The sequence below is a fragment of the Brachyhypopomus gauderio genome, unplaced genomic scaffold (genome assembly GCF_052324685.1).
Source record: "Brachyhypopomus gauderio isolate BG-103 unplaced genomic scaffold, BGAUD_0.2 sc139, whole genome shotgun sequence".
Classification (NCBI taxonomy): Eukaryota; Metazoa; Chordata; class Actinopteri; order Gymnotiformes; family Hypopomidae; genus Brachyhypopomus; species Brachyhypopomus gauderio.
The window spans coordinates 154304-179750 of record NW_027506960.1 but is presented as its reverse complement, the minus strand read 5'-3'; the positions used below and the strand labels follow the sequence as shown (position 1 = coordinate 179750).

The 25447-nt window shown below is 46.8% G+C and overlaps 1 protein-coding gene across 2 annotated transcripts in view; it reads right to left on the bottom strand.

Moving 5' to 3' along the window:
• man1a2 (mannosidase, alpha, class 1A, member 2) overlaps positions 1 to 25447 on the bottom strand; it is a 96018-nt gene that overhangs the window by 8952 nt on the left and 61619 nt on the right. For both annotated transcript variants that reach the window (XM_076994325.1, XM_076994326.1), the window contains exons 5-7: positions 12950 to 13068; positions 6014 to 6094; positions 455 to 549 (exon numbers count right to left, since the gene is read on the bottom strand). In XM_076994325.1, coding sequence (XP_076850440.1) covers positions 455 to 549; positions 6014 to 6094; positions 12950 to 13068 — 295 coding nt within the window. The remainder of the gene's footprint in view (positions 1 to 454; positions 550 to 6013; positions 6095 to 12949; positions 13069 to 25447) is intronic.

The window sequence follows — 25447 nt, the reverse complement described above, 5'->3', positions numbered from 1 at the left end:
CACACACACACACACACACACACACACACACACACACACACACACAGCACCGCCGCACTCCTCTCCTCAGGATTAGACACCTTGAAGGCCAAGGTCACCTCCATCCATGCCCGATCCATTTTCCTCGGAACAATTAATTAGTCCATAATGCTGCGTTTCCCTTTGACCCAAGGGCCTCCAGCAAACACGAGTGCCGAGTGGATTAATTGTGCGATTCTCATCGCGCACTGGAATGACATTACACGGACAGGCACATTAAACGAGCCAAGAGCAGAGGGGCCTCTGAGAAAACGCTGAAGACACACTGCTTAAGGCAAAGGATGTTATGGTGGAGTGGGAGGGGTGTGGAGTGATTAGGTGGAGGGGTAGAGTGGTGGGGGCGGGGCGGAGGGTGGCGTGGAGGGCGGGGTTATGCTTTGTGCAGAGTGATGTCATCAGGGCAGTAGTGCCTCACCTCTTGAGATTGACCATGGCCCACGGGATGCCTGTGGGCGTGTTGAAGGCAGGGAGGAGCTTCTCCGCCAGCTGAACCGCCTTCACCTTAAAGACCTTTAACAGAGAGAGGGGCGGGGACACAGGAGGAAAGGTGAGACTGAGGCCAAACCCACAAGGCGGGGCTTAGTGGTCTGCAGTGGCGGGTGCGTGACTGTAGTCGAGTGCAAAGCAGACGGGCGGAGGTTACGAAGGTGACGGAGCAAATATCACCTGGACAGCTGAACTGCACGCTTGTTCAGCTACTGTGCAATGCAGCATGTAAGAGTGTGTGTGTGTGTGTGTGTGTACAATCATTTTTCTAAGATAATGAAGAGGATGTGTGTACACACACATTCATGAAATTCAAAATGGATTTCTGGTGTGTGTGTCAGAGGGTCACAATGTTGAGTGTGATGGGTGCAGCAGACATCCATCTGAGAAAAAATGAAACCTGAAAAAGCACCAGAGTGCTCACACTACTACTCTGCAGCTACCGACACCCACACCTACACCCACCCACCCACATACACACCCACACACGTGTAGAGGAACGAGTGTGTGAAGGTGTCTAGGGTTAAAGCTAGATTCACATTTTCACCTCCTATACATGTGTTAATATATATCTTCATGGTTGCTTTCTGTTGTCCTGTACATAGAAAGTACGTAGGGGACAGGGTGTCTGACTACGTAGGGAGGAGAGAGAGTACGTAGGGGACAGGGTGTCTGTGGCTACGTAGGGAGGAGAGAGAGTACGTAGGTGACAGGGTGTCTGTGGCTACATAGGGAGGAGAGAGAGTACGTAGGGGACAGGGTGTCTGTGGCTACGTAGGGAGGAGAGAGAGTACGTAGGGGACAGGGTGTCTGTGGCTACGTAGGGAGGAGAGAGAGTACGTAGGTGACAGGGTGTCTGTGTAGGGAGGAGAGAGAGTATGTAGGGGACAGGGTGTCTGTGTAGGGAGGAGAGAGAGTATGTAGGGGACAGGGTGTCTGTGTAGGGAGGAGAGAGAGTATGTAGGGGACAGGGTGTCTGTGACTACGTAGGGAGGAGAGAGAGTACGTAGGGGACAGGGTGTCTGTGACTACGTAGGGAGGAGAGAGTACGTAGGGGACAGGGTGTCTGTGGCTACGTAGGGAGGAGAGAGAGTACGTAGGGGACAGGGTGTCTGTGGCTACGTAGGGAGGAGAGAGAGTACGTAGGGGACAGGGTGTCTGTAGGGAGGAGAGAGAGTACGTAGGGGACAGGGTGTCTGTGGCTATGTATGGAGTAGAGAGAGTATGTAGGGGACAGGGTGTCTGTAGGGAGGAGAGAGAGTACGTAGGGGACAGGGTGTCTGTGGCTACGTAGGGAGTAGAGAGAGTACGTAGGGGACAGGGTGTCTGTGTAGGGAGGAGAGAGAGTATGTAGGGGACAGGGTGTCTGTGACTACGTAGGGAGGAGAGAGAGTACGTAGGGGACAGGGTGTCTGTGACTACGTAGGGAGGAGAGAGAGTACGTAGGGGACAGGGTGTCTGTGACTACGTAGGGAGGAGAGAGAGTACGTAGGGGACAGGGTGTCTGTGGCTACGTAGGGAGGAGAGAGAGTACGTAGGGGACAGGGTGTCTGGGGCTATGTAGGGAGGAGAGAGAGTACGTAGGGGACAGGGTGTCTGTGTAGGGAGGAGAGAGAGTATGTAGGGGACAGGGTGTCTGTGACTACGTAGGGAGGAGAGAGAGTACGTAGGGGACAGGGTGTCTGTGTAGGGAGGAGAGAGAGTACGTAGGGGACAGGGTGTCTGTGGCTACGTAGGGAGGAGAGAGAGTACGTAGGGGACAGGGTGTCTGTGGCTACGTAGGGAGGAGAGAGAGTACGTAGGGGACAGGGTGTCTGTGGCTACGTAGGGAGGAGAGAGAGTACGTAGGGGACAGGGTGTCTGTAGGGAGGAGAGAGAGTACGTAGGGGACAGGGTGTCTGTGGCTATGTATGGAGTAGAGAGAGTATGTAGGGGACAGGGTGTCTGTGTAGGGAGGAGAGAGAGTACGTAGGGGACAGGGTGTCTGTATAGGGAGGAGAGAGAGTATGTAGGGGACAGGGTGTCTGTGTAGGGAGGTTGTAGATCTGTAGGACACAGTGAGTCCTTGTAAGGAGGATATACAGGTACAGTAGACAATATGGAGAATTTGTCTGTGTACTGATATTTTTTTGCACTATAGCAAGCAGGAGGGTTTTAGCTCTGCACGGTGACTTTTCCTCTGTAGGGAGTAGGGAGACGACTTTTGTAGGGAGTAGGGAGACGACTTTTGTAGGGAGTAGGGAGACGACTTCTGTAGGGAGTAGGGAGACGACTTCTGTAGGGAGTAGGGAGACGACTTCTGTAGGGAGTAGGGAGACGACTTCTGTAGGGAGTAGGGAGACGACTTCTGTAGGGAGTAGGGAGACGACTTCTGTAGGGAGTAGGGAGACTACTTCTGTAGGGAGTAGGGAGACTACTTCTGTAGGGAGTAGGGAGACGACTTCTGTAGGGAGTAGGGAGACGACTTCTGTAGGGAGTAGGGAGACTACTTCTGTAGGGAGTAGGGAGACGACTTCTGTAGGGAGTAGGGAGACGACTTCTGTAGGGAGTAGGGAGACGACTTCTGTAGGGAGTAGGGAGACGACTTCTGTAGGGAGTAGGGAGACGACTTCTGTAGGGAGTAGGGAGACGACTTCTGTAGGGAGTAGGGAGACGACTTCTGTAGGGAGTAGGGAGACGACTTCTGTAGGGAGTAGGGAGACGACTTCTGTAGGGAGTAGGGAGACGACTTCTGTAGGGAGTAGGGAGACGACTTCTGTAGGGAGTAGGGAGACGACTTCTGTAGGGAGTAGGGAGACTACTTCTGTAGGGAGTAGGGAGACTACTTCTGTAGGGAGTAGGGAGACGACTTCTGTAGGGAGTAGGGAGACGACTTCTGTAGGGAGTAGGGAGACTACTTCTGTAGGGAGTAGGGAGACTACTTCTGTAGGGAGTAGGGAGACTACTTCTGTAGGGAGTAGGGAGACTACTTCTGTAGGGAGTAGGGAGACTACTTCTGTAGGGAGTAGGGAGACTACTTCTGTAGGGAGTAGGGATGCATGGGCTCTGTAGGGAGGATTTGGTTCTGTATAGAGGTTGCCAGTCTGTTCTGCCTTTGATAGAAACCGTGTTGGACAACAGAAGACTGAACACAGCAACCCCAGCATGACAGCCAGAGGATATTCACTAGAGAGAGAGAGAGAGAGAGAGACAGACAGAGAGAGACAGACAGATGCAGAGCAGCAGAGATAAACAGCTCTTTTTACCCATCAGTCTTGCTGGGGCTGGTGCAGACAGCCTACTGAGTGTATGGCTTTGCTAAACTCCACTCATTATCTCAGATCCCAGCTGACTGGGTTGCCCAGCGTAGGAGAGGTAAACACAGCACACCCTGCCTTTATTACTGCCCCATACCTCGGCCAGAGATGATTAAAAACAAACAGAATAGAAAGAACAGACCTAGTTTGGAGCAGTAAAACTAATAAATAAATAAACAAACAAATAAATAGGTAGATAGATAGAAGCAATCGTGCAATGCAGCTGCTAAAATATCCACCAAGCCGATGTGTATGGACTCCCCCCCACAGCAGCCCACAAGGCTGTCTGACACAGGCACTCAGTCTGTGCAGTGAGTGACAGGTTGCCCACTTGGGATGGAAGGAGGACCAAGGACTGGGCAGTCATGAGAGGAGGAGCAGAGAGGAGAGAGGGAGAGAGAGGGAGAGATAGACAGAGAGAGGGGGGGAGGAAGAGACTGAGAGACAGAGGGAGACAAGAGGGAGAGAGAGATAGAGAGAGAGAGACAGAGGGAGTGAGGGAAAAATGGAGAGTGAGATAAAGAGGGAGAGAGAGAGAGAGAGGGGGGAGAGAGGGAGAGAGAGGGAGAAGGGGCAGGGTAGAGGAGGGTAAACACCATCGATCATGGAGGCGCAGGCCAAACAGCCTGACAGCCAGGACTGCTGGGGAGGAGGGTGGGGCTCTCTGAGGATTACAACAAGCGCACAAAGGCTTCACACACACTCGTCTAAAAAAGACAAAATATTCATTATAAAACAAAAAAAGGAAGAGAAGGCAGCACTATAAAGTGCCTAATAAATATTTATCAACCCCCAACACTCGTCTACTGAGGGGAAAAAGAGCCCAGAGGGAGAGATAGAGAGAGAGAGAGACAGACAGACAGAGAGAGACCAGGTTAGGGTCTGCAGTCTTTAAAGTAGCAACAGCTCCTTCCAGATATCTGCTATCTCCACTCTCCATGTTTGGCTCCTCCCATCTGTTTATGAATATGTAGCAGGTAGGCCCTGTGTGCTGAGAGGGGTGTGTTGGGGATGTGGTGTGGGGTGTGCTGTACTGTGGTGTGTTGGGGATGTGCTGTACTGTGGTGTGTGCTGTGTACTGTGATGTTGGGTGTGGGCTGTGTTGGGGTGTGTGGTGTGGAGTGTGTGGTGTGTGAACTGTGTGGTGTGTAGTGTGTGAACTGTGTGGTGTTGTGGAGTGTGTGGTGTAGTGTATATGGTGTGGAGTGTGTCCTGTGGTGTGGTGTGTGCACTGTGTCCTGTGGTGTGGAGTGTGTGGTGTGGTGTGTGGAGTGTGCACTGTGGTGCGGAGTTTGTGGTGTGGTGTGTGGAGTTTGCACTGTGGTGCGGAGTGTGTGGTGTGATGTGGTGTGTGCACTGTAGTGTGGAGTGAGTGGTGTGGTGTGTGCACTGTGGTGTGGTGTGTGCACTGTGGTGTGGTGTGTGCATTGTGGTGTGGAGTGAGTGGTGTGTGCACTGTGGTGTAGAGTGTGTGGTGTGGTGTGTGCACTGTGGTGTGGTGTGTGCACTGTGGTGCGGAGTGTGTGGTGTGGTGTGTGCACTGTGGTGTGGAGTGGTGTGTGGAGTGTGCGTTGTGGTGTGCTGTGCATTTTAAAGGCCATTATCTGCATGTATCTAATGAAGAGGCCGGGGTGTGGGGGTGTGGCGGTGATGCATGGCTGCTTTAATCCCTCCACAGTAAGAGCAGGACAACATGGCGATGTGCAGGAGGTGAGACACACACTGCTGCTGGGACCATTTAAACCTTCCTCCGTTATAGCCTCCAGGAGATAAGGGGTGAACGAAAGGGAGGGTTAATTACCATGGACACGGGAGAGAGATGCTTGTCTCCGTAGAGACCGAGCTCGCCACTCCCGTGTGTGCTCCCACTGCACTCCATCCAAGGGGTGTGTGTGTGTGTGTGTGTGTGTGTTTGAACAATATTTATATCACAAACAAAGAAACAAAACTATTCACAATCAACAAAGTCAAATTCAAGGTCTTCCCAGAAAGGTCACACTCGCTTGCACACTCGCTTGCAAACTGAGCAGACCCCCGATCTGGACTCAATAAACAATTAATGATTCTGGGTCAAGAGCTGTGGAAACCCTGTGATATACACACATACACATACAAACACACATGCACACGCACGCACGCACACACGCACACACGCGCATGCACGCACACACCCTGCATCAAAAACATCTTACTTCCTGTCCAGAGAGGTAGTATGCGGCCAGCAGCCCTCCGATGAAGCGGATGTTCACCTCGAAGACGGACACTTCTGCATTCTGTGAGGACACAAAGAGGAGATGGTCAAGTCCAGGATAGAGGTCAGCAGCTGCCACAGAAGACTTGGAGCAACTTGGTACTGGTGGAGCCTCTGTGTGGGACACTGCAGTGGACAAGTTGTGTGTGTGTGTGTGTGTGTGTGACACGGCAGTGGTCAGGTTGTGTGTGTGTGTGTGTGTGACACGGCAGTGGTCAAGTCGTGTGTGTGTGTGACACTGCAGTGGACAAGTCGTGTGTGTGTCTGTGTGTGTGTGTGTGACACTGCAGTGGTCAAGTTGTGTGTGTGTCTGTGTGTGTGTGTGAGACACTGCAGTGGTCAAGTCGTGTGTGTGTCTGTGTGTGTGTGTGTGACACTGCAGTGGTCAAGTCGTGTGTGTGTGTGTGTGTGACACTGCAGTGGTCAAGTCGTGTGTGTGTGTGTGACACTGCAGTGGTCAAGTCGTGTGTGTGTGTGTGTGCATGTGAGAGAGCGACACTGCAGTGGTTGAGTCCTGTGTGTGTGAGACACTGCAGTGGTTGAGTCCTGTGTGTGTGTGTGTGTGTGTGTGTGTGTGTGTGTGTGTGTGTGTGTGTGTGTGTGTGTGTGTGAGACACTGCAGTGGTTGAGTCCTGTGTGTGTGACAGGAATGATGTAGCCATCTGGACTTCAGATTCTGTGTGACAGGCTGGTCTGCTTCACAATTCAGCTTAGAAAAAATCTTTGAACTTCAGATTTTTATTATAAATATAAGTTTAATGTTTTTGTTTGTTATTACAAGCAACTGTTCCAAAATAATGTTCAACAAGTAAAAAATTCAGCAGGAATAAAAAAAAGTAACCGGCAACTTTTTCATACATTTGTGAAACATAACATCTCCATACCAGCAAAGCAGATGCTGAAGCCACACACACATCATGCATCAGGATGGTCCCCTCACCACGCCCGCATCGGGACAACCCCTCACCACGCCCGCATCGGGACGGCCCCTCACCACGCCCGCATCGGGACGGCCCCTCACCACGCCCGCATCGGGACGGCCCCTCACCACGCCCGCATCGGGACGGCCCCTCACCACGCCCGCATCGGGACGGCCCTTCACCACGCCCACATCGGGACGGCCCCTCACCACGCCCGCATCGGGACGGCCCTTCACCACGCCCACATCGGGACGGCCCTTCACCACGCCCACATCGGGACGGCCCGTCACCACGCCCACATCGGGACGGCCCGTCACCACGCCCACATCGGGACGGCCCGTCACCACGCCCACATCGGGACGGCCCGTCACCACGCCCACATCGGGACGGCCCGTCACCACGCCCACATCAGGACAACCCTTCACTATGCCCTCATCAGGACAACCCTTCACCACGCCCACATCAGGACGGTCCCTCACCACGCCCACATCAAGACGGTCCCCTCACCACGCCCACATCAGGACGGTCCCTTCACCACACCCACAACAGGATGGTCCCTTCACCACACCCACATCAGGATGGTCCGTTCACCACACCCACATCAGGACGGCCCATTGCCACACCCACATCAGGCATCTGTGCGCAGTGTGGCAACTGGGATGTAGCGCTACATAATTCTGTACTGACGGTTCATATCAACCTGCTCTCTTAAATCATTTAAAGAAGTGTTATTTGTTATTTACAATGTGAACCGTGTTGAGGTTAAAGCTGGTGTCAGAGCCCAGCTCACATGCACACTGTGCAGCCTTTGGGCTGTGTGGTTAACAGGAAGCAGCACATCCCTCTGTGAGAGAGAAACAAATCAAAGGGGTTCACTTCAATGGTGCGAGCACAAGCACACACTGCCCAGCTGCTGACTGTGGCTTCAGTTCAGAGGGATTACTTCACTGCTCTGCAGAATGAGGCATGTGTGAAGGAGCACGTGTGTGTGTGTGTGTGTGTGTGTGTGAGAGAGACACGGCAGTGGTCAAGTCGTGTGTGTGTTTCTGTCTGATGTGTGTTTGTGTGTGTATCAGCCAGCCTTTACACACACAGCAACATCACACGTGTGTAGTATGTGTTACCAGAACATATCGAGCCCTCAAAACAACCATGTTGTAAACCTTCACTGGGTACTTCTTGTCGAACTGTTTCCCCTGAGTCTGTAACCAGCCACACCATCTCCTAGTCCCCGCTCCCAGTCCCCGCTCCCAGTCCCCGCTCCCAGTCCCAGCTGAAAAGGCCATCATGGTTTACTCAGACACATCTACTGAAATGGCTCCAACTTCCTGTAAATCATAAAAGCCCCAGGAAGACACGGCCCCATCACTTCCCTTACCCTTCATGTTCCGTGTCTATTAATTCTGACAAAAGTGCTCTCGGACAAGATTAACTCAGATATGACCGTTCTCAAACTAAAGGTCTATTAATTCAGCTTTGGATTTCACTGACATGTTGAGTTCTGATGAAACGTGGGCTCATCCATCAGTACCACGGCCTCAGACAGAGGTAGAGTGTGTGCGGAAGAGGGGTGGGTAGAGACAGAGAGAGAGGGGGAGAAAAGGAGAGATGGAGAGAGGGAAAGACGAAACAGGAAGGATGGGCTAGCAGTGCCTAACTACATCCCAGCAGCCAACACCAAACCCATTCACCTCGAATGAAACGTGCTCTTGGACACAAACCTCCACAGAAGACGTGATCTGTGGCTCTGAAACATTCACTCCTCAAAGCTCCCAAAGCTATTTTAGTCCTTTATTCAGAGAGGCAACTGGGTGAGGCTAGTGGTCTAACCACTGCAATGGAAAACCCTCAGCTTATTCCCTGGAGTAGCACACAGTCCAGTTTGCCCTAAAGGCAGGTCGGTTCTTAAGTGCCCTGAACACACACCCTAAAGGCAGGTTTTCAGAGTCCTGAACACATGCCCTAAAGGCAGGTAGATTCTCAAGAGCCCTGAACACACGCCCTAAAGGCAGGTAGATTCTCAAGAGCCCTGAACACACGCCCTAAAGGCAGGTTCTCAAGAGCCCTGAACACACACCCTAAAGGCAGGCTCTCAAGAGCCCTGAACACACGCCCTAAAGGCAGGCTCTCAAGAGCCCTGAACACGCGCCCTAAAGGCAGGCTCTCAAGAGCCCTGAACACGCGCCCTAAAGGCAGGCTCTCAAGAGCCCTGAACACGCGCCCTAAAGGCAGGTTCACAGAGCGGTGAACACGCGCCCTAAAGGCAGGTTCACAGAGCGGTGAACACGCGCCCTAAAGGCAGGTTCACAGAGCGGTGAACACGCGCCCTAAAGGCAGGTTCACAGAGCGGTGAACACGCGCCCTAAAGGCAGGTTCACAGAGCGGTGAACACACGCCCTAAAGGCAGGTTCACAGAGCGGTGAACACACGCCCTAAAGGCAGGTTCTCAGAGCGGTGAGCACATGCCCTAAAGGCAGGTTCTCCGAGCGGTGAGCACATGCCCTAAAGGCAGGTTCTCAGAACGGTGAGCACATGCCCTAAAGGCAGGTTCTCAGAGCGGTGAGCACATGCCCTAAAGGCAGTTTCTCAGAGTCCTGAACACACGCCCCCTTCTCCTCTCCCACTCTGAAGAAGCAGAGGCATTAAAAGAGAGCAGCAGACAATCTGAGTCGGAGACAGAGTGAATGTCATCATGTTCAGAACATGAACGCTACAATCCTATTCTGTCCCTCCACTGATGGTGGGAACACGGATCCTGGGTGAAAGCAAGCACACCAACAAACAGCAGAAGCATTAAGTCAGCTTTCCCAGAAGATAAGACGAGGTTCATAAGCCTGACTGCAGCCGTCACTACACTGATCCCAAGAAGCACGAGAAACTCTTTACTGGATTTGACGGAACCAGCGGATTATATGCCAGTCACTTCTAGACTAGCGGGCGTGCAATTCCACCGCTGGAGACGGGTGCAGATGCATGATTGTGGAGTGATCCTGCCGTCTCTCTCTGCCTCCATTAACCCCAAGACGATCAGCGCCAGCCAGAGGTCTATCCCATCTAAGAGGCCTATCCCATCCAAGAGGCCTATCCCATCCAAGAGGCCTATCCCATCCAAGAGGCCTAACCCATCCAAGAGGCCTAACCCATCCAAGAGGACTATCCCATCCAAGAGGACTATCCCATCCAAGAGGACTATCCCATCCAAGAGGACTATCCCATCCAAGAGGACTATCCCATCCAAGAGGACTATCCCATCCAGGAGGACTATCCCATCTAAGAGGACTATCCCATCTAAGAGGACTATCCCATCCAAGAGGACTATCCCATCCAAGAGGACTATCCCATCCAAGAGGACTATCCCATCCAAGAGGCCTATCCCATCCAAGAGGCCTATCCCATCCAAGAGGCCTATCCCATCTAAGAGGACTATCCCATCCAAGAGGACTATCCCATCTAAGAGGACTATCCCATCTAAGAGGACTATCCCATCCAAGAGGACTATCCCATCCAAGAGGACTATCCCATCCAAGAGGACTATCCCATCCAAGAGGACTATCCCATCTAAGAGGACTATCCCATCTAAGAGGACTATCCCATCTAAGAGGACTATCCCATCTAAGAGGCCTATCCCATCTAAAAGGCCTATCCCATCCAAGAGGACTATCCCATCCAAGAGGACTATCCCATCCAAGAGGACTATCCCATCCAAGAGGACTATCCCATCTAGTAGGACTATCCCATCTAAGAGGACTATCCCATCTAAGAGGACTATCCCATCTAAGAGGCCTATCCCATCTAAGAGGCCTATCCCATCTAAGAGGACTATCCCATCCAAGAGGACTATCCCATCTAAGAGGACTATCCCATCTAAGAGGACTATCCCATCTAAGAGGACTATCCCATCTAAGAGGCCTATCCCATCCAAGAGGACTATCCCATCCAAGAGGACTATCCCATCCAAGAGGACTATCCCATCTAAGAGGACTATCCCATCTAAGAGGACTATCCCATCTAAGAGGACTATCCCATCTAAGAGGCCTATCCCATCTAAAAGGCCTATCCCATCCAAGAGGACTATCCCATCCAAGAGGACTATCCCATCCAAGAGGACTATCCCATCTAGTAGGACTATCCCATCTAAGAGGACTATCCCATCTAAGAGGACTATCCCATCTAAGAGGCCTATCCCATCTAAAAGGCCTATCCCATCTAAGAGGACTATCCCATCCAAGAGGACTATCCCATCCAAGAGGACTATCCCATCCAAGAGGACTATCCCATCTAAGAGGACTATCCCATCTAAGAGGACTATCCCATCTAAGAGGACTATCCCATCTAAGAGGTCTATCCCATCCAAGAGGCCTATCCCATCTAAGAGGACTATCCCATCCAAGAGGACTATCCCATCCAAGAGGCCTAACCCATCCAAGAGGCCTAACCCATCCAAGAGGACTATCCCATCCAAGAGGACTATCCCATCTAAGAGGACTATCCCATCTAAGAGGACTATCCCATCTAAAAGGCCTATCCCATCTAAAAGGCCTATCCCATCCAAGAGGACTATCCCATCCAAGAGGACTATCCCATCCAAGAGGACTATCCCATCCAAGAGGACTATCCCATCCAAGAGGACTATCCCATCCAAGAGGACTATCCCATCTAAGAGGACTATCCCATCTAAGAGGACTATCCCATCTAAGAGGCCTATCCCATCTAAAAGGCCTATCCCATCCAAGAGGACTATCCCATCCAAGAGGACTATCCCATCTAAGAGGACTATCCCATCTAAGAGGACTATCCCATCTAAGAGGACTATCCCATCTAAAAGGCCTATCCCATCCAAGAGGTCTATCCCATCTAAGAGGACTATCCCATCCAAGAGGACTATCCCATCTAAGAGGACTATCCCATCATAAGAGTTCTATCCCTCTCGTCTGGAAACAATCAGACAACAGCTGAACCAAAAGAAACAACAGGACGAGGCAGAACTACAGCTCCCAAATTATGATTACACCAGCAGCAGCATAACATTACCAGATAAATACTGTTGTTGTGGGCAAATGAGCAAAATGAGGAGGTGGGAATGGGGGTACAACCAGGCAGAAGACACGGAGGGAGGGCAGGAATGTGGATAAAAGTGTCCTGTACAATACTGCCAAAGGGGAGCGATGGGTTCCGCATGGAAAAAAGGATGAAAAGGAAGGAAACAAAAGAATGGAGCAGGAAAAAATAAGAACGAATGAACGAACAAGGGTGCGGGAGACAAAAAGCGATGTCAAACGAGGAACGACGACGGGCCCTGTGGAGATGGTTCGCTCCGTCACGTTTTACAGAGGAGAGACAGAGGAGGAGGTGGTGGAGGAGGGCGGGAGATGGATGGAGGCACGCGGTGAGGGAGCGTCTGTAACAGCCTGCGGTGTCGTTGGAACGGGTCAGGGACCCGAGCGCTCCGGGCGATTCCGCTCTGCCTTACCCAGCACGCCCGCTCAAGGCCGTTTGGAGGTTTGCTACATGCGCTGCGCCAAAAGTTTCAGACGCCGGGAGCCGACGTGCTAAAGGACATCTGGCTGGTGAGGGAGCTAGCAGCCTCTCCGCCATAGTGCCTTTACCCACACGTAAACAAACATACATCAATAAATAAAGGACAAACAGTGTGGTGCTGCTTTGCGGGTTCAGTCATGGTATGGAGTAAAAGTCATTTTCTAAACAGACTTTTCTTTCCGAACTTTTATCTTTTCCAAATTCAGCTGTCTCTCTACCCAGCCAGATTTGGTGCTGCATCCTTTTCTTTGACGACATGAAAGAGTGTCCACGCTGCAGTCCGAGCAGGCCGGCACGCGCCGATCAATCACTTGTTCCGTGAGAGCAGCGTCTGGCTGCTCAGCCATGAAGGATGAGACCCATCCCAGCTGATAAAGTGAGGCGTGTAACGTGGGGCTAATTTGCATGTAAGCACTCACCACACTGAAGTCCAGGTTCTGTTCGATCCACTCCTGACCATCTTTAAACTCATCGTGTAGTCCCATGATGTAGAGTGTGTCCAGGGCGTCCACTATCGTAGCGCCCATCTGGGAATTACCTGCAGGGACACAGACAGAAGCATCAGTATGCAGCATAGCAACTACCCCACACTAGGGCTGCACGACACAGGCAATCACACTGCGATCACATTGCTACACACCGTAACTCCAACAAGACTTGTAATATCTTAAAACAGATTAACCCGACGTGACAAGGTTACAGGCCACATTGTCGTCGTCAAAACATTTTACTTGTTACGAATCAATTCGCTTACAGGATTGCTGAGACCGCTCAGAGCTCTGGATTACCATCACTACTGTAAAGACCAACATCTGGATCACCATCACTACCGCAAAGACTAACATTGCAATGACAAATAACCTGCCTCTCAGCCCAGGTCAACATCGAGGGTAGCAAGGGTTTAATATCCAATGACACTTGCATTTGGACAAACCTTAAGGACAGAGGGATCACACAACTCGGATGTCTGAGTAGTCACACAGCCACTGAAGCCTAGAGCGCGTTAAAGGATAGCCAGGCTGAGCGGGTGTGGAGCAGAAGGCCTTCACCAGGGTGAGCGGGTGGAGAACAGAGGGCCTTCACCAAGCTGAGCAGGTGTGGAGCAGAATGCCTTCACCAGGCTGAGCGGGTGGAGAACAGAGGGCCTTCAACCAGGCTGAGCGGGTGGAGAACGGAGGGCCTTCACCAGGCTGAGCTCCACTGCACTGGGATGCTGCCCGAAGGCTTTTATGAGATAGCCCCAATCAAAATGCAGCAGCCACTCAGCCACCAATCAGCAGCTGGCGAGTGTGGCCCAGTGTAGTACCTGGCCAATCGGTAGCTGGTGAGTCAGAGGCTGCGGTGGCAGGATGGTCACCTCCGTAATCAGCGTGCACCTTCACTACGGCAACAAGAACTGCACGGAGCATTACATACAGGTCCATCACGAACACTCAAATATCTTATTACTCAGCGTATCCGCCTGCCTTTTCCATCTAATAAACAGAGAAGTGATTGGTTATTCCCTGGGGGCATAGACACGCATGAGAAAGTACACCAAGTGGAGCAGAGGACACGGAGGGTCCCCACACCCACGGGGACAGAAGACTACTCTTTACCCTCTTTCTCTCTCTCTTCTCTACCTCTTTCAGAGCATCTCTTTCCTTCTCTCCTCTTCCTCCTCTGTCTTTATCTCCTCCCTCCTGGTACTCAGAAACTGTAGTATTAACATCATTATTGACAGACGTTCTAAATCACTCTAAAAATACCCAGCATTCCTGATGCTGATCACAGCACTAATGTTCGCCCCATCCCCTCCCGCTACCGAGACGATGGGCGAAACGTGCTGCTCACACAACCCCCCCTCCCCTCAAACCCACTGTGGTGCTCACTCTCTGAGCTTGTGGTTTGTTTCCTGGTTTTGCCATCGCCCACTGTAGTTTGTTCACTCCGTCCTCTGAGGACATGTGTCCCGAGAGCAAGCCTCGGGAAGCAGGAAATAGTGTCCATGTCATCCCCCCATCAGTTCTGTCTCTCCCCCCGCCCCACGGGTCTGATTATCCCGTCTTCCTCCAGATCTCTCTACCACAGAACAGGCCACATCTCAGCAGATCCATCTTGATTGGCATTTACACACGCTGACACTGAGGATGACAAAACATGTCTAGCATTGAACAAATTGGATTTAACAAGTTTATTTTGGGACAGGCAGCAGCCGCCGAGACAGTCTGTCTCCCTCTGTCTCTCTCTTCTCTCTCTCTCTCCGTCTCTCTCTCAGTCTGCCAGTCTCATTAAGTGGTAGGGTCAGCCTGCTCCAATATGAACACAAACACGGCAACTAGTGTGTCACTTCATTATTATGAATTTCTCCTCATAAACGGACAGGCAGGGAGAAGTGAGAGGGAGGGAGACACAAGCAACCCAACACAGACAGGAGCTGCAGCGCAGACAGAATCCAGTCAAGTCAGTGGCTGCTCGGCCATATTATAGCCTAGAGATTCATTCCATTAATTTGAGTCTCTGCACAACCAGTAGTGTCATACTGTCACACAGCAACCACAGGTGTGGCCCAACTGACCACCAGACACTATGCTTTTCTGGACACTGAGAAGAGCATAAGTGTGTGTGTGTGTGTGTGTGTGTACTTCCTCTCGTGTGAATGTGTGCGTGTTCCTGTGTACCAAAAATGTTAACACTCTGAGGAAGAAGAAAAAAAAAAAAAGAGTAAAAACAAAAGATTCAATAAAGGATACAGAGGGCCAACTAAGTCAGGGGCGCTGTACTTAAGGGGGCTCTAGGAAAACCTACAAAAAATAAATAAATAATATAGCCGCAAGCGGCGATTGGCGGGTTCACACAAAAAAAGGCAAAAAAGCCCAAAGGGTCTTTTAGACCAACAAATTGGCCTCTTGGCCTCAATAGGCAAAAAGAAGCCCAATAGGTCCTTTAGACCCAAAAGTGAATAGAAGCTGTTTGAGTGGAAAAAATGCATAAGTAAATCAATGTGACAAAACATTCAATTCAACTGAGGCACTAAAGGCCCAAAAGGATCAAAATAATGTGTATTGGCAAAATGATTCAGATCACAGAACTAAATCACATGCTGAGATCAGCTTTGTGTGCGTTTGTGTGGTGTTTCATGTGAGCAATTGTTTTCAGTCAGTTTCGGTGTTTGGCCACTAGATGGAGCCCAAGTACTATCATACTGATATCTCATTAATCTCAGTAATGCAATGACATTTTGGTGAATTAAAAGGTTCATTTCTGGTCAGGCAGTGCACTTTTTGTTATGAGATGTAATTGCAATGTTATAGACCTCATTGATCTGAATCATACAAGCCCCATTACTTGTCTGTATTCTGCATAACAAGATTGCTGCGTGAGTTTTTATGATTTCTCAGGTTTTTGGGTACTGTAGCGCCTCCGACAGGCCAATTTGAACCAAACTTGGCCTACCTCACAAGGACCTCAGTGTATAAAAGCCTTTCAAATTGGGAGTTGATCACTTACATGGTTTATGAGTTATAGCAATAAAGGTCATTTATGGCATGGCCAGAAGGATATAATGGAAAAATTGACCAATCAGACAAATAAAAATGCAACATTTTTTCCATATTTAGTTAACTACAGTGTCTACAGATTATGCCTATGCCATTTTTGCCATCATTGGATCAAATTCCTAGGACTAGTTCTTAAAGAGCTATTTTCAAAAAATTGATGAATGTGACAAAAGTATGCATTTTTTAATAGGACTTGTAATTGCAAAGTTGTCAGGTCTACTGCAAGGTATAAAAAGAAACAAGTTGCATGTTCCTAAGTGAAAATTTGGAGGAGTTATGCATGATTTTCACAAATAGCGCCACCTAGTGGCCAAATGTTTCAACACTGCACAGTATGACACATAGTCCTGGGATATGCACAGTGATGAGGTTTCATGTTGATTGGCCCATGGTAAGTCTGTCAAATGGCCAATTAATTCAAATAAAAATTAATTGGCTCATGGCGGCCATGTTTTTTGAGTGATGAGGTCATCATTGTGTGCCTTGATACCACTTGGGCCCCTGATGATGCCTGTAAAGTTTGGGCTTGATGTGACTAATGGTTTCTGAGAAACAAATTTCCCCATGTTATAGCGCCCCCTATTGGACAATCGTGGCCAGCTTTGACCTGTGACCTCTGAGTCATGTGCCCTAACAACTGATAAATTTTCATAAAGATAGGTCAAAGCATTGCTGAGATATAGCTGCTGAAGTCAATTTGGCCACGCCTCAGAGCTATTGATTGACATGTGACAACCAGACTGTATACCAATGTCACAGTTTTGTTGATGTTCCTTGATAATGAGATTCTTGTGAATATTTTGACACCAAGATTGTGGTGATCAGATGAAAAACCAGGGACTAGTATGAAAAAGTAGGTTTTGCATATTATGCAAATTAGCAAAAATCTAAGTAGGCGGAGCTTAATGGTTCTTGAGGCTTTTTTGTTTGTCTGGAGCCAAGGAATGCACCTGAAGTGGAATTTTGTTTCTACGACCTACGGGGTGGGAGATATGAACCCAAACGCAAAATGCTGCGCTATAGCGCCACCATCAGGCCAATTTGGGTGTCTGTACTTAAGCACGGTCCCGCAAACAGACTACACCAGTGTGCCAAGTTTGGTCTCCCTGGGCCTTACGGTTTAGGCTGCAGTATGCGTTTTATGCGGAGAAAAATAATAATAAATATAGCCGCAAGCGGCGATTGGCGGGTTCACACAAAAAAAGGCACAAAAGCCCAAAGGGTCTTTTAGACCAACAAGTGATATGAAGCTACTTCAGTCCAAAAAATGGACAGATCAAGTAATTTGCAAAAAATTATTCAACTGGGGCAATAAAGGCCCAAAAGATCAAAACAAAATGTAATGGCAAAATGATTCAGATCATAGAAGTTAATCAAATGCTGTGATTAGCTTTGTATGTGTGTGTTTGTGTGTTTTTTCATGTATGCAGTAAGGGCTTCTTGAGGCTTTTTTGGTTGGCTTGAGCAAAGGAATACAGCTGAAGTAGAATTTTGTTTCTAGGCCATACAGTGTGGAAGATATTAGCAAAATGATTCAGACCATACAACTAAATCAAATGCTGAGATGAGGTTAAAAGCACTGACACACTGACCCAGGGGCCTAGTCAAATAAATATACCTTTGGCTGAATTTGTCAGAAGTTGTGAACATAGCAGCAGGAGAGCTCTTGTTAATGCCCCACATGTAAACCCCACTCTTTAACCCTTTTCATTCAGCTGACAAAATCTGTCACATGTGAATCTCAAACAAACCAGAGTGATGGCTTACTATACAATAAAATAACACAAATATTCTTATCTTTGCCTGTTCATGATGTTCTCATCCCTACTCTGACATGTTATCACTGTTGTGCCCATAGTAGGGAGGCCACTAGGAATGTGCATCTAACAAGACTTTGATGATAAGTAAAGCATGCAGTTATATAGAGGTTGTGTGTGAAATGTGAATTACATATCTCTGTCCTCTCTTATGTCATTTCAGGATGTATAGAGGGCATGAGTTGAGAGTGTGGATGGAAAAATGAAGCTAAATATCAGTTAATGGCTAGAGAAATGTATATATGAAGCATATAGGAAGTCATGTGTGAGGGTGTGGAAAAAAGAAGCTAAATATCTGTATATTAGTCACTGGGTAATTGGTAGTAATGGCTAGAATTAGTGTGTATGTAAAACCTATAGGCCAGAGAGGCCTTTGTTTTTGTGAGTGCATGTGAAAGAGAGAGAGGGAGGAGGGAGAGCCCAAGGGTTGTAAAATGTTAGAAGGATGGGGGAGTGGAGGAGGGGACAGCGTGTGCGAGAATGGCACGTGCGTGTGGGCTGAGCAGTTCTCGTCTTCTCCCTGCACAGCTCAGTATGGAAAATGAAAATATTCACTGTAGAGCTGTTTGTGGACGGATTTGGTTCAAACTTGGCAAACAGCACATCAATGGTCATGTGAATGTGGATGTCAATTTTCATAACAATCAGACATACTATGGCGTAGTTATTGAACTGTGAATTTGATGTGTTACAATGGTAGCATTGTGATGCATATGAAAAATATTAATTTGTGAAAACCTTAGGATTTTCTCCCTAATCTTAGCATTTCAGAGTCTGCTGAGTATTACAAGGTGTGATTTAAAGGTGATGGAGTTAAAATGCTAGGACTAGTATGAAAATGACAAGTTATATATATTTGATAATAGTGAAAAAGTGGTACATTTTTGCAAAGCACATGTAATTAGAAAGTTGCTAGGAATTCTGCATACAATCATATGAGTGCAAGCATTTCTTGATAAGTGAAAATATGTAGGAGAAATTCTGGATTTTCTAGTATAGCGCCACCTAGTGGTGCAATTCCCTTCTAACATGAGTATGTCTTAGAGGGTGTGTACATGAACATACCATGTCAGTTTCATGTGTATGTACCTATGGTAAGTTTGTCAAATGGCCAATTAATTCAAAGTAAAATTTATTAGCTCATGGCGGCCATGTTTTTTGAGTAATGATGTCATCATTGTGTGCCTTGATACCACTTGGGCCCCTGATGATGCCTGTAAAGTCTTGGCTTGATGTGACTAATGGTTTCTGAGAAACAGTTTTTCCCATGTTATAGCGCCCCCTATTGGACAATCTGGGCCAGCTTTGACCTGTGACCTCTGAGTCATGTGCCCTAACAACTGATAAATTTCCATGAAGATTGGTCAAAGCATTGCTGAGATATAGCTGCTGAAGTAAATTTGGCCACGCCTCAGAGCTATTGATTGACATGTGACAACCAGACTGTATACCAATGTCACAGTTTTGTTGATATTCCTTGATAATGAGATTCTTGTGAATATTTTGACACCAAGATTGTGGTGATCAGATGAAAAACCAGGGACTAGTATAAAAAAGTAGGTTTTGCATATTATGCAAATTAGCAAAAAATCTAAGTAGGCGGAGCTTAATGGTTCTTGAGGCTTTTTTGTTTGTCTAGAGCCAAGGAATGCACCTGAAGTGGAATTTTGTTTCTAGGACCTACGGCGTGGGAGATATGGACCAAAACGCAAAATGCTGCGCTATAGCGCCACCATCAGGCCAATGTGGGTCTCTGTACTTTAGCATGGTCCCGCAAAGAGACTCCACCAATCTGCAATGTTTGGTGTCTCTGGGCCTTACGGTCTAGGCTGCAGTATGCGTTTTATCAGTAGAAAAATAATAATAAGAAGAAAAAAGAAGAAAAATTCTAGCAATTACAATAGGTTTCCCACACTATGTGTGTGAACCCTAATAATAAATATAGCCGCAAGCGGCGATTGGCGGGTTCACACAAAAAAAGGCAAAAAAGCCCAAAGGGTCTTTTAGACCAACAAATTGGCCTCTTGGCCTCAATAGGCAAAAAGAAGCCCAATAGGTCCTTTAGACCCAAAAGTGAATAGAAGCTGTTTGAGTGGAAAAAATGCATAAGTAAATCAATGTGACAAAACATTCAATTCAACTGAGGCACTAAAGGCCCAAAAGGATCAAAATAATGTGTATTGGCAAAATGATTCAGATCACAGAACTAAATCACATGCTGAGGTCAGCTTTGTGTGCGTTTGTGTGGTGTTTCATGTGAGCAATTGTTTTCAGTCAGTTTCGGTGTTTGGCCACTAGATGGAGCCCAAGTACTATCATACTGATATCTCATTAATCTCAGTAATGCAATGACATTTTGGTGAATTAAAAGGTTCATTTCTGGTCAGGCAGTGCACTTTTTGTTATGAGATGTAATTGCAATGTTATAGACCTCATTGATCTGAATCATACAAGCCCAATTACTTGTCTGTATTCTGCATAACAAGATTGCTGCGTGAGTTTTTATGATTTCTCAGGTTTTTGGGTACTGTAGCGCCTCCGACAGGCCAATTTGAACCAAACTTGGCCTACCTCACAAGGACCTCAGTCTATAAAAGCCTTTCAAATTGGGAGTTGATCACTTACATGGTTTATGAGTTATAGCAATAAAGGTCATTTATGGCATGGCCAGAAGGATATAATGGAAAAATTGACCAATCAGACAAATAAAAATGCAACATTTTTTCCTTATTTAGTTAACTACAGTGTCTACAGATTATGCCTATGCCATTTTTGCCATCATTGGATCAAATTCCTAGGACTAGTTCTTAAAGAGCTATTTTCAAACAATTGATGAATGTGACAAAAGTATGCATTTTTTAATAGGACTTGTAATTGCAAAGTTGTCAGGTCTACTGCAAGGTATAAAAAGAAACAAGTTGCATGTTCCTAAGTGAAAATTTGGAGGAGTTATGCATGATTTTCACAAATAGCGCCACCTAGTGGCCAAATGTTTCAACACTGCACAGTATGACACATAGTCCTGGGATATGCACAGTGATGAGGTTTCATGTTGATTGGCCAATGGTAAGTCTGTCAAATGGCCAATTAATTCAAATAAAAATTAATTGGCTCATGGCGGCCATGTTTTTTGAGTGATGAGGTCATCATTGTGTGCCTTGATACTACTTGGGCCCCTGATGATGCCTGTAAAGTTTGGGCTTGATGTGACTAATGGTTTCTGAGAAACAAATTTCCCCATGTTATAGCGCCCCCTATTGGACAATCGTGGCCAGCTTTGACCTGTGACCTCTGAGTCATGTGCCCTAACAACTGATACATTTTCATAAAGATAGGTCAAAGCATTGCTGAGATATAGCTGCTGAAGTGAATTTGGCCACGCCTCAGAGCTATTGATTGACATGTCACAACGACACTGTATGCAAATGTAACAATTTTGTTCAAATTTATTGATAATGAGATTCTTCTGAATATTTTGACACCAAGATTGAACAAATCCGATGAAAAACCAGGGACTAGTATAAAAAAGTAGGTTTTGCATATTATGCAAATTAGCAAAAAATCTAAGTAGGCGGAGCTTAATGGTTCTTGAGGCTTTTTTGTTTGTCTGGAGCCAAGGAATGCACCTGAAGTGGAATTTTGTTTCTAGGACCTACGGGGTGGGAGATATGGACCAAAACGCAAAATGCTGCGCTATAGCGCCACCATCAGGCCAATGTGGGTCTCTGTACTTTAGCACGGTCCCGCAAACAGACTACACCAGTCTGCCAAGTTTGGTCTCCCTGGGCCTTACGGTCTAGGCTGCAGTATGCGTTTTATGCGGAGAAAAATAATAATAATAAATATAGCCGCAAGCGGCGATTGGCGGGTTCACACAAAAAAAGGCAAAAAAGCCCAAAGGGTCTTTTAGACCAACAAATTGGCCTCTTGGCCTCAATAGGCAAAAAGAAGCCCAATAGGTCCTTTAGACCCAAAAGTGAATAGAAGCTGTTTGAGTGGAAAAAATGCATAAGTAAATCAATGTGACAAAACATTCAATTCAACTGAGGCACTAAAGGCCCAAAAGGATCAAAATAATGTGTATTGGCAAAATGATTCAGATCACAGAACTAAATCACATGCTGAGATCAGCTTTGTGTGCGTTTGTGTGGTGTTTCATGTGAGCAATTGTTTTCAGTCAGTTTCGGTGTTTGGCCACTAGATGGAGCCCAAGTACTATCATACTGATATCTCATTAATCTCAGTAATGCAATGACATTTTGGTGAATTAAAAGGTTCATTTCTGGTCAGGCAGTGCACTTTTTGTTATGAGATGTAATTGCAATGTTATAGACCTCATTGATCTGAATCATACAAGCCCCATTACTTGTCTGTATTCTGCATAACAAGATTGCTGCGTGAGTTTTTATGATTTCTCAGGTTTTTGGGTACTGTAGCGCCTCCGACAGGCCAATTTGAACCAAACTTGGCCTACCTCACAAGGACCTCAGTCTATAAAAGCCTTTCAAATTGGGAGTTGATCACTTACATGGTTTATGAGTTATAGCAATAAAGGTCATTTATGGCATGGCCAGAAGGATATAATGGAAAAATTGACCAATCAGACAAATAAAAATGCAACATTTTTTCCATATTTAGTTAACTACAGTGTCTACAGATTATGCCTATGCCATTTTTGCCATCATTGGATCAAATTCCTAGGATTAGTTCTTAAAGAGCTATTTTCAAACAATTGATGAATGTGACAAAAGTATGCATTTTTTAATAGGACTTGTAATTGCAAAGTTGTCAGGTCTACTGCAAGGTATAAAAAGAAACAAGTTGCATGTTCCTAAGTGAAAATTTGGAGGAGTTATGCATGATTTTCACAAATAGCGCCACCTAGTGGCCAAATGTTTCAACACTGCACAGTATGACACATAGTCCTGGGATATGCACAGTGATGAGGTTTCATGTTGATTGGCCAATGGTAAGTCTGTCAAATGGCCAATTAATTCAAATAAAAATTAATTGGCTCATGGCGGCCATGTTTTTTGAGTGATGAGGTCATCATTGTGTGCCTTGATACCACTTGGGCCCCTGATGATGCCTGTAAAGTTTGGGCTTGATGTGACTAATGGTTTCTGAGAAACAAATTTCCCCATGTTATAGCGCCCCCTATTGGACAATCGTGGCCAGCTTTGACCTGTGACCTCTGAGTCATGTGCCCTAACAACTGATAAATTTTCATAAAGATAGGTCAAAGCATTGCTGAGATATAGCTGCTGAAGTCAATTTGGCCACGCCTCAGAGCTATTGATTGACATGTGACAACCAGACTGTATACCAATGTCACAGTTTTGTTGATGTTCCTTGATAATGAGATTCTTGTGAATATTTTGACACCAAGATTGTGGTGATCAGATGAAAAACCAGGGACTAGTATAAAAAAGTAGGTTTTGCATATTATGCAAATTAGCAAAAAATCTAAGTAGGCGGAGCTTAATGGTTCTTGAGGCTTTTTTGTTTGTCTGGAGCCAAGGAATGCACCTGAAGTGGAATTTTGTTTCTACGACCTACGGGGTGGGAGATATGGACCAAAACGCAAAATGCTGCGCTATAGCGCCACCATCAGGCCAATGTGGGTCTCTGTACTTTAGCACGGTCCCGCAAACAGACTACACCAGTCTGCCAAGTTTGGTCTCCCTGGGCCTTACGGTTTAGGCTGCAGTATGCGTTTTATGCGGAGAAAAATAATAATAATAACTAGAGGCCAAATGTTTCAAAACTGCACAGCATGACACATAGTCCTGAGATATGCACAGTGGTGAGGTTTCATGTTGTTTGGCCAATGGTAAGTCTGTCAAATGGCCAATTAATTCAAATAAAAATTAATTGGCTCATGGCGGCCATGTTTTTTGAGTGATGATGTCATCATTGTGTGTCTTGATATCACTTGGGCCCCTGATGATGCCTGTAAAGTTTTGGCTTGATGTGACTAATGGTTTCTGAGATACAGTTTTTCCCATGTTATAGCGCCCCCTATTGGACAATCGTGGCCAGCTTTGACGTATGACCTCGTAGTCATGTGCCCTAACAACGGTTAAAATTTTATGAAGATCGGTCAAAGCGTTGCTGAGATATGGCTGTTTAAGTAAATTTGGCCACGCCTTGGAGCTATTGATTGACATGTGACAACCAGACTGTATGCAAATCTCAAAATGTTTTTAAGCAACTTTGATAATGAGACTCTCCTGAATATTTTGACACCAAGCTTGTGGTGATCCGATGAAAAACCAGGGACTAGTATAAAAAAGTAGGTTTTGCATATTATGCAAATTAGCAAAAAATCTAAGTAGGCGGAGCTTAATGGTTCTTGAGGCTTTTTTGCTTGGCTTGAGCCAAGGAATCCATCAGAAGTGGAATTTTGTTTCTAGGCCCTACGGTTTGGGAGATATGGGCCAAAACGCAAAATGGTGCGCTATAGCGCCACCATCAGGCCAATGTGGGTCTCTGTGCTTTAGCACGGTCTCGCAAAGAGACTACACCATTCTGCCAAGTTTGGTGTCTCTGGGCCTTATGGTCTAGGCTGCAGTATGCGTTTTATGCGGAGAAAAATAATAATAAATATAGCCGCAAGCGGCAATTGGCGGGTTCACACACGAATAGGCTTCTTGGCCTCAATAGGCAGAGGCCCAAAAGGTCCTTTAGACCCTAAATGTGAAAAAGAAGCTGTTTGAGTGGAAAAAATGCACAAATAAATCAATGTGCAAAAAAGTTCAATTGGGGCACTAAAGGGCTAAAAGGATCAAAATAATGTGCATTGGCAAAATAATTCAGATCACAGAACTAAATCACATGCTGAGATCAGCTTTGTGTGTGTTTGTGTGGTATTTCATGTGAGCAATAGTTTTCAGTCAGAATATGGCTACTAGATGGAGGCCAAGTACTACCATACTGATATCTCATTAATGTCAGTAATGAAATAGGATATTTTGGTGAATTAAAAGGTTCGTTTCTGGTCAGGCTGTGTACTTTATGTAAAAAAAAAGATTCAGTTGAGGCACTAAAGGCCGAAAAGGATCAAAATAATGTGTATTGGCAAAATGATTCAGATCACAGAACTAAATCACATGCTGAGATCAGCTTTGTGTGTGTTTGTGTGGTGTTTCATGTGAGCAATAGTTTTCAGTCAGTTTTGGTGTTTGGCCACTAGATGGAGCCCAAGTACCATCATACTGATATCTCATTAATATCAGTAATGCAATGACATTTTGGTGAATTAAAAGGTTCATTTCTGGTCAGGCAGTGCACTTTTTGTTATAAGATGCAATTGCAATGTTATAGAACTTATTGATCTGGATCATACAAGACCAATTACTTGTCTGTATTCTGCATAACAAGATTGCAGCATGAGTTTTTATGTTTTTTTAGGTTTTTGGGTAGTGTAGCGCCCCCGACAGGCCAATTTGAACCAAACTTGGCATACCTCACAAGGACTTCAGGATATAAAAGCCTTTCAAATTGGGAGTTGATTGCATACATGGTTTATGAGTTATAGCAATATAGGTCATATATGGCA